Here is a 9,947-nt window from a genome sequence, read left to right on the forward strand (position 1 = left end):
ACAACAGGATTCGAACCCGAGTACTCTGCTGCCAGCCCAATACTCTAACACAAAGCCATGCCGATTCTTTGGAACTTCATTGCAAACTGGCTTTAGGGAGGCTTGATGTCTGGAAAGAAATAGCATTTATATGAGTAATAAAGCATTTTAGAACAGTAAAAGAACAATCAAGTGTCACACAAAGTGAATTGAGTTACGAGTGCGTCGTCGAAATTGCTCCAACCTATTACAAAAGCTTCAGGCATAATTCTTCGTCGTCAGCCACAGCATCAAAAAATTGCGCGAAATTCCTTAAAAGGGTGTAGCAGGTGGTATGCTTCTCCGAAGAATGACGAAGGATGGCATATAGTGAATGCCTGCCTACTACAAAAAATTATTTATGGCATAGTGGGTACCCTGAAGTGCGCTTGCAGCAGTAACCCAAAGCATGTTTAGAAAAGGCTTTGAAAAGTCGCTCTTCCAGCTTTCGCTGTGACTGTGCTGCGCATTTCGTGCAGGCCTGGCATTTTTTTTTTCTCGCATTTATTTAAATGTTTTGCACTGCAGAAATTCTAGCATTGTAACAGTGATAACACGATAAAAAAAAACACATGAAAGACATGGTGTAGGAGGAAATGGTTTATTTCAGATTTAGAGCACTTGCTTCAGGACATTATAGTGATTCTTTTGAACTTTCAGTGTGACTAGAACAATGCAAATTAAAACATGCAATCTTTGACTCAAGGTGATTACAAACCAATAAATAATCTGAGTGAAAGAACACGATAAAGTGGGTGCAGGCACATAATTACAAAGCTTAATTAATTAACAACATCATCAGTGGCTGGATGACCAGCTTTGCAAAAGTAATTTGGGCATGCTACTTCTGCCATTTCTAACAAGTGACACTGATTGTTTGGGCTCTATTTTTACCAATTCTTCAGAAAACTATCACTTGTAGATTAAATGGATAATCTTGATCAATAAGTGCACACCATGTTTTAAAACACAAAATGGGATGCTATATCAGACTCTCGGCAAAAATGAGCTTGCTCAACACCAAGGTTAACACAACAATGATGCATGAACAAAAAAGTGAGCATAAAACAAACGTTTCTTCATATTTCTGAAGCATGTACAACTAGCCTATGCTGACAAAAATTGACATGGCTTGGAACTCATGTACAAACAATGAATTAGTATAACCACTGTAGATGCAAATACTATGCTGTGTCATTGAAACTGAAAAACACATAAATATAAAATTGTGCAATGCAGCAGACCTCAGTAAAAAAAATCACAACTCCGCAAAAGCTCAAAATCAAGCATCTGTAAAGTTGTCACACACACTTTGGCAATCAATTTTGTTCAAACATACAGGGTATTCCAGCTAGAAAAAATCAAGCAGTAAAAAGAAACTAAAAATGTGTGCTACGTGTCGCTAACTACATGATATCTTTCTTAGCTATACATTGCACGTAAGAATATTTTCTTTTGATCTGCCAAGCAAGGCAATTAACAAAAATTGCCTAATGAACTCTTTAAATACTGAATCAAGAAAAACATTTTCAATACAAAAGTTGTAGCCCTTATCCAGAAAACTAACATTTGAAGGCACTAGAGGTGTTGCATGTTAGGCGGCAATCACGTGGTATATTTTTTAGTTTTGTGCACTTCAAACAAATGCAGGAAAATAATTAGCCAGTGTCCTTACCTTACCGTAAATTGAAATTTTTTCATTTCTTGGTAAAGGTTACAAGTTTTGTATTGAATTTTTTTCTCTAGAGTCAGTATTTAAAAAGATCATTAAGCAATTTTCGTTAATTACCCTGCTTGGTAGATCAAAAAATATATTCTGGCGTGCTACATACAGCTAAGAACAATCGCACGCTAGTTGGAGATGCATAGCACTAATTTTTAATTTTTTATTGCTTGATGCTTTTTAGCTGGTACAACCTGTATAATATTTATGAGCTATGAAAACCCAACACACAAGTTTAGAACAGAACAAAGAAGTAGGAACATGTGTAACAACCAATGGTCAAAGAACACTAGGATAACTAAGGATGGCACAGTAGGTTCAAAATTCACAACCAAAGTGTACCCTTTGGGAAACGCAGCAAAAGGTGCACTTCAAGATTTAAAACATTTTTATGGGGAATAAAGTTCACCAATGTTTTTATGTGGATGACACAAGTGGTAGAAAGCACGTAAACCAGCGATGGAGGTAAAATATCCAATGAAATAATGTGAGACAACCCCCGGTTTTTTCTGCTACATTGTCTATATAACTAAAATAAAAATGGTAAAGACATTAAAATGCTTTTACTTCTCATTAAACATAGCCCTCGTAAAAACACATTCGGGAGTCTGGACTCATCCTCTACTTCAACGACTGCTTGAGCTGCCAGCGAGACATAAAGGAGCCTAGAAAAGTGTGACCCAGTTCATTTTTGCTATTCACACCTCTTCATCTGTCTCATAAGACTATTCCCATTCCACACATAAGTGAAGCCCCCAGAAAGCTTCTACTGAGAGCTGTGTTTCTTTATCCTAAAAAAAAGACACAAATATCGTCTAGTGCGACAGATGACATGCCAGAGACAGGCCTGTGATTGTGTCATTTTTTTTTACAGCACAACGAGAACAGCCAATGATGTCAGCCGCCTCTCATGATACAATAGATAGCAGTACGACGAAAGTATACTGTTGAAGTGTAAAGTATTAAGAGAGCAACAGAAGTGCTTAGAGGATAAGTTGGGGTTGAGATGGGGGTGTGGGGAGGGCAACACCGACTCTCCAAGCTTCCTTACAAGCTACCCTTTCCACGACCCATTTGCTCCTAGCTCACCCACCACTGAAACTGCTTAGTAAACCCCACAAAAACAGGGAGGCTAAGGGTGTTCCACCTTCTTTTAAATTGACATAACTATGTTTCTTTCAACATGTTCAACCAGAATTCCTTAAAGCCTTCCGGTATATTAAAATTGAAAGGCTACAGAAAGAGCTGCATGAAGAACTGGGTTACTTGAAGTGTTTGCATATGTGAATGACTTTTTTTACCTTTCAGCAAGTTAAGTATACAAACATTAAACAATCTTAATAGGTTTCACTTGAGGCTTTCACTGAATGTATTTACTCCTCGTGCCACACCGCAGTTCTTCTGAAGAGAAAGACAACCTGTGATCATTAAAAAAATAATAGACAGCCAATGTGATTATTAACACTACACATAAAATGCACAGTTATATATTTCTATAGGTTTTATGCGGCAATAGCTACGGCAGTGACGGTTCACTGCCATGCAAAGCATAAATTCTAGTGATTAGTACATCACCTTGATTAAAAAGCACAGATAACTTCTATGTCTTCCTTGATTTCATTTCCCACTCCCTATTGCAGGAAGCAAAGATGACATGCAGTTGATTGTTTACACAATTCACAGACTAAATTGCTGATGACCCAAAAACATAGGTGACCACTTTGGCGATTAATATTAGAAAGAGCAGGAGTAATCTAAGAAAAGAGAGCTGCTACAAGTCTCATCCTCATCCATCGTGCACAAAAGTCTTGCACTCATTGTCAAAACAGACAATGAAATAAGCACACTCTTTAAAAATCCACACAAATTCTGCAAGTGAACTACCAACTAAACAAAAATTCACTTCCATATGTGCTGTTTCCCTGTACCATTACACTGCCTGCCCTTGCAAAAGTACACCACATACTGCAATACATGAAAATATAACGTGACAATCAAGTACAGTATTTTAGCTTCGTTACGACATGGCGACCAAATACTCACCAACTTCAAATTAAAGAAAACACTTTCAAGTAATGGAAAGAACAGAAATTGGAGCAGAATAAAGGCAAGAAAGATGGCACAAACACTGACTGGATGCCTCATAAACTCCACTATTTGTATTCATGCATGTTGGCTTTGGCCTTATCTACTCTAGACCGTATTCACAGATGGGAAAGTTTCTTAAATGGGCCCTGAACCACACTTTGGACTTGATGAGATAGAATTCCCCCCAAAAAAAGACAGTGCTGCAATCACGTCAACCAAATTTTGTACCCATGTACAGTGCATGGAGTTCACATGTAGAGTGCAATATTGAAACATCTTTTCAAACATGGCACAAAGGCCGGCTGGTCACAGCTGATGCCAGTAGGCGACAGGCAGGAGAGCAGCCATTGGCACTGCCCCTGTCCTTCAGTAACAAGTGTAAATAATTAAAAAAAAAAAAAACAGAGGTTAAGGGGAAGGTAAGATGGAAGCTTGCACAGATGAAAAATTCGTGAATACAAATAAGAAAGGTAGCTCCACTCGAACAAGATCTCTCTAAGTTTATTTAGTAACATGCTCCTAGGATGCACTATACTTGTTCTAATGTGTGTCTGGCATTCCAAAGAAAGATAGTTCAAGGCCTCTCTAATGCTCCTCGTCTTCAATTGAACAAAATATATTACATTCTCTTCTTTTCCTTTAGCATGAACACGCAATGTGATTTCAGTCATCCCCATAAAAAAATAAGGACCAAAATTATGAGATGGGCATGTGCAAATGATAATGACAACGACTACTAAGCTACAGCGCTGTATAGTTCTCGATGTGCTGTCTCGACCGGCTTCCAGGCCTATCGGACGAGACGGACATTGCGCCCTGTCGCCCGTAGCCCTGCGTGTGCAGAGGGTGGTGGTGGTAGTAGTCGGATGGCTCGTGCCTGCTGTAATTGGCACCTTCGGCGACGCTGCTTGGCCTTGCATAAAGGCGTCCCTCGTACCTTGATGGGTGCACACCGCTAAAACACAAGCAAACGTAACTTTGTTGAAATTCATCGGTTAAAATAAAGTTTTTCCATTCCGGATAAAGCTTTTTCATTCCATTCATTCCATTCATCTGCTACATTTTTCTCACCCGTGCGATACAAGACAGGTCTCCCCTTTTGCATCTTTCCCACAATTTTCCATTACTAGGAGGCACTAGTTTGGTCAAAGAGCAGTTAATATGGGAGGTCACTGGGTTGCAAATTGTCTGCAGCATTAGCTTTAGAGCATGATGAGAAAACCTCTATAATTCAAAAACTCAGTGCCCCATGATAGCTAGGTACAAACATTGAAAGTAAGGGAACTGTTTGAGGAGCACATTTCCTTATTAGACACAAGAAAATTTGATTCATTTGGTTAGGTAGAGACGTGTATTACCGATTGGTATATAGTGTCTGAACAGAAGTTATCCTAAAAAGCAATTTTTAATTTTTTTTTCCCCAACAGGAAGTCGCATATTTTGAGCAGCTGCCCATACCACCACAGTTTCAAAATTAAGTAAAAGAAACACTAAAAAGCCATAAAGCTATTCAAAGAAGTAATATCCATTTATGATCATAATCTAGTAAGCTCTTTACAGTTTAAAATATTAACACTGAAGCTTGTTATTAGGCATTAAATTGGCACCTTACCCTCTTTCTGAGCTAGCATAGGAGCTTGGTGATTGCCAGTAGTCAGAACTTGCTGGAGCTCGGCTTGGCAACCGCAGCGTTGGAGCCAGCACTTGCTCATCTGATGGTGTCTGCAAAGGAAGCTGTGTCCGTGGTTGTGGTTGAGGCTGTGGCTGCGGCTCTGGCTGAGGAGGTGGCTGCCGCCGTGAAATGTGGACCACTTTGACGCTGCTGTCTGATGGTGGACGAAATGGTTGAAGACTCTGGAATGTAGAAAGTGGTATCAGCGGTGCAAGTGCAAAAAATGACCACTTCGCATGAAACCTATCAATGGGCTTGGAGGCTTCAAGAAAAATACACAAAAAAAGAGAGATGGGGAAACAAGCCACTTGTAAAATAAAGCATAAAAGGCTGCATAAAAAAAATGTTATGAAGAATGCCTTATAATATGTTGAATTTGTACGTTGAAAAAAACCCAGCAAAAATGTGCATGCACGCGCACACACATCATGCACATACAGTAAGCCTAATTATTATGCAGTCATGCTTATACCAGTGGATGACACATGACTCAAGAAAAAGTGGCCGGGAAGTTACAATTATTTCTGCAGCTGACAAGAATCACGATTGTATAGGTTATTTACGTTGCTCAAAGGTTGGGGTGCACAAATATTAAAAATTTCCAATATTTTTCTAATAGTGTTTGCTATTCGATTCATACTAGAATTCTACAATTCGAACTTCCCCATGGCAAATATAGTCAACATCTGACTGACAGTTATCCCATCAAATCTTTAATTTGCTTTGCCTCACCATTCTCTCCTACTGTGGCAATGCTGCCTTTCAGGCTCTGCTACAATCTAAAATGCATTGGCTCAAGAAAACGCTGGCTCCAACATGGAGATGATGGATGTCACAGAAGCGGTGGTTCAATTAATGCTGTTTTGGACATGAAACTTGGGCAAGGTGTCCGAAAAATCAGATGCAAAGATATATAGCATTCAAAATTACAAATGCTCTTGTATATCAACGTCTAGGAGGCAGGTTTGGAACTCCGGACTTGAAGGATGCGCTGCTTTGTCCACCATGCCAGTTGGGCTTCCACAGAAGTTTAAAAATAGGAAAAACTGAGTAAATGGCATCTTTGCCTTTCACATGCGAAATGCAGTCATTAACACTTTGCTTGCACCAAATCATGTACATGACTACAATTCGACCTTCGCCTTGCCTCATTCTTTATAGTAAAACTGTGAAACACCACCCCGCCAGTGCTTCATCAAATTAGGAAAAATAAACGCTTTCATGTTGCTATATTATAAGAATATGCTTAGAAATCCCCTCTAATTTTTTTTTCTACAATTCCACTACAAAGTATTTGAAAAATATTCAATTTGATTTGCACTCTGACTTAATTACTTCTAATTCACTGTGTGCCCAAAATATTGCTATTTTCACAGCTCTACTGAAAATTTCTGCGCATAAAAAAAGCCATGAACAAGCCAGGCCATGAGATAGTTAACAATATGCATTGGATTAAAACAGTTTCCTTCCTTTGATATTCATTTATAATATAAAATTATTCAAAATGTATTGACACCTTCTAATCAAACATTAACAGCATTAATCAAACATTTGCAGGACACATAAAAAGTTATTGACTTGTTCAAAGGTGTTGCATACGGAAGAATCCCATGAAAATTATGGTTGACAATATACATTTGGTTGCAGCAGTTATTTCCCAGATATTCATTTCAGATGAATTATTCAAATTATTTCAACCCTCTAATCCATTCAGCATAAGCAGTGTCAATAAAATACTTGTAGCATATGCTGATAGCTAATTAAATAAAAACTAAGAAGCCGGTAGCTCTCACATCACGCTTCCGGCAAGTCTTCTTGGCCTTTTCATGCTCTGCTCTCCTTTTGTGATCCTGGAACACAACAAAGAGACATAAATTACGAGAGCCAGAAATAAATGGCAAGAAATGCCAGAAAAAAAATCTATGGTATCTTGGCAGGCAGTAGTCATAGAAAATGAAGTTGACATAAATCAGAATGCTTACCACGTAACTTATGAGACAGCTTCCAGGTACCCACACAATCATGGACACCACAATAACAGTGCCCACAATGTTGTCATTCAGAAATTTCACTGAAATAAACAAAATAAAGGAAGAACAAGATAAATGCAGATTAACAGTGCCTGGAAAGAAAAAGAAAGAAAGAAAAACTACTATAAAGACACCCAAAGGCATTCTTGTAAGAGCCTCAAACCAAGTGTACATTCACAGCAATGTCGGTATAGAGCACACAAGCAGCCACTTTTTGCTCAGTGGGGCGATACGAGGTAGTTTTGGGCAATGACGGTCAGCCTTCAGTGCATGATCCCTATGCACCCTGTCAGAGAGCGAAAATGGCTCAAGCTGTCGCCCCGCAGACCAAAAACCGGCCCTTCGCGCACCCTACACAGGCATGGCTGTGGTCGTGCTGCACCTAGCCATCATTTCACAAATGTACGACAACCAATTGTTCCTCTCGTAAACACTGCACTTTGCTTAGCTTCATTCGCACACTTGCTCACTCACTTACTCATAAGAACAGTGGGTAGGTAGTATCTGTCTCTGCTTCTGACGATTGATTCCCTTAGGACTACGTTGACTCCGACAACAGAGCAAAATATTTTATTAATATTAAAAAACGTTTGCCTGGATCCTTCACGCAATGTTTTTGTAACATTGTCAAAAGGTACAGCAAAGAAAAAAAAAAGACTCACAAACTGTGTTAATGTCTATGTCCTCAATAATATCCCAGAACCTTTCAACAATGTCCTGGACCGTCTTCTCACATTTTCCCTGCAGTTCACAAAAAGCAAACAAAAACAACAGCACTGTTGTGAGAAACATTTCAGTCATCAAATCAATTTATTCATTCTGACCAAAGATTGGAAGAGACGAATATGACTACTGCACTAAAAAACATAAGTAATAGTAATATAATAAGTAATAGTAATATAGTAATGAGTAATACAGAATTTTAATCATATTACACTGCTAAGGAATACAGTCAAGTAGTAGCATTTAGGTAGCAGCGTTTAAGTTGGACATATTTACTCGAATGTATGCACACAATATATTTATTTATTTATTCATATACCCTAAAGGCCCATTTGGGCGTTACATAAGGGAGGGGGGGTAGTTACAATACAGCAGGGTCATGTGCAAAACAGAAATATTTACACAGAACACGAAAAAAAATAATAAAAAGGTAAATGCAGAAACAAATTTTGCACCAAAGAAGACATAGTAACGTAGCACTCAGTATGGCATGAAACGATGTGCGCGATAACTGATGTAATATAACACTAGACTATATATATAACATATATGACAATAAATTTACAGTTGGATTTGCCTCATACCTCAAGCGTTTAGTACTTGAGTCTGATGCAATAAGAATTCATTTCTTATAACCACTGTCTAGTACTGAACACTGCACTAAGTGTCTGTTATGCTAGGAAATATGATGCCCCACACAGAGTAAGTGATTGCCTCAGGAATATAAGGTTGGGATAATTTTTATACAAAGCTTTCACTTAATTCCCAGCACATTAAGCTTGCAAAGCAAGAAAACTGGCACAGCATGCAAACCTGATACATGCTGCGCATGCCAGTACAAATACAGCGAGGTTTGTCTTTCGATAATGTGCAATGCAATGAAGAGCTGACCTTCTCACAATAGCCGTGTATGCATGGTGTTCCGTCTCTCAGAATTTCCATCGGCTCCGTCGGCTTGCAGGTAGCATTGTGTGAAGGTCGACAGCAACGCTTGCAAGCGTCCACCTCTGCAAGTTGGCGAAAGATGACACACGGAGCAGAGTTTGATAGGATCGTTGAATCAACAAGCAATGTTGTTAACGCTGCTTTCCACAAATTTTTTTTAAACAGCAGCTCGCAGTACGGCACCTCTTCAGGCTTCTTGTTTCAAGAAGTGATAAACTAAATAGTTCCCACATTTATTAATATCTGGGGTATAGCGTCCCAAAAACACAACATGGTTATGAGAGATGCCATAGTGGAGGGCACCCAAAATTTCAACCATTAGGGGTCCTTTAACGTGCACCTAAATCTAAGCACATGGTCCTCAAACATTTTTGCCTTCATTGAAAATGCAGCCGCTGCAGCTGGGATTTGATCTCGTGGCCTTCAGGTCAGCAGTAGAGTGCCATAACTACCAGAGCACCGGGGTGAGGATACTAGCTACCTCATTTCTTTTTTTTTTCTTTTGCACTAGTAGAATGATCTATAATTTGTATAGTGAGTCATTACAGATGTTCTCAGCTTTTAAAAAGTTTTTCCACATCCTACTTCGTAAGAAGGCCACTACTACTATCTGCAATCAATTGATGATGGCTTGCAGTAAGCTAGCACACTTAATTTTCATCCTGTAAGACCCTCATGCCCACAACTGCAGTACCTTTCACGCAGTAATTTACTCACAATCAGTAGTGTTAATATGTCAGCGTGCTCC

At 39.0% G+C, this 9,947-nt stretch overlaps 1 protein-coding gene across 1 annotated transcript; it reads right to left on the reverse strand.

Moving 5' to 3' along the window:
• Positions 1 to 603: 603 nt before the first annotated feature.
• On the reverse strand, positions 604 to 9,287 carry LOC142794989 (uncharacterized). The gene is made up of 6 exons (XM_075885967.1): positions 9,146 to 9,287; positions 8,194 to 8,272; positions 7,484 to 7,572; positions 7,295 to 7,351; positions 5,442 to 5,683; positions 604 to 4,784 (listed from the first exon to the last, which is right to left on the reverse strand). The coding sequence occupies exons 1-6, from the start codon at positions 9,194 to 9,196 to the stop codon at positions 4,571 to 4,573; spliced, it is 732 nt and encodes a 243-aa protein (XP_075742082.1). The 5' UTR covers positions 9,197 to 9,287; the 3' UTR covers positions 604 to 4,570.
• Positions 9,288 to 9,947: the final 660 nt, after the last annotated feature.

This window comes from Rhipicephalus microplus, unplaced genomic scaffold (genome assembly GCF_043290135.1).
Source record: "Rhipicephalus microplus isolate Deutch F79 unplaced genomic scaffold, USDA_Rmic scaffold_519, whole genome shotgun sequence".
Lineage (NCBI taxonomy): Eukaryota > Metazoa > Arthropoda > Arachnida > Ixodida > Ixodidae > Rhipicephalus > Rhipicephalus microplus.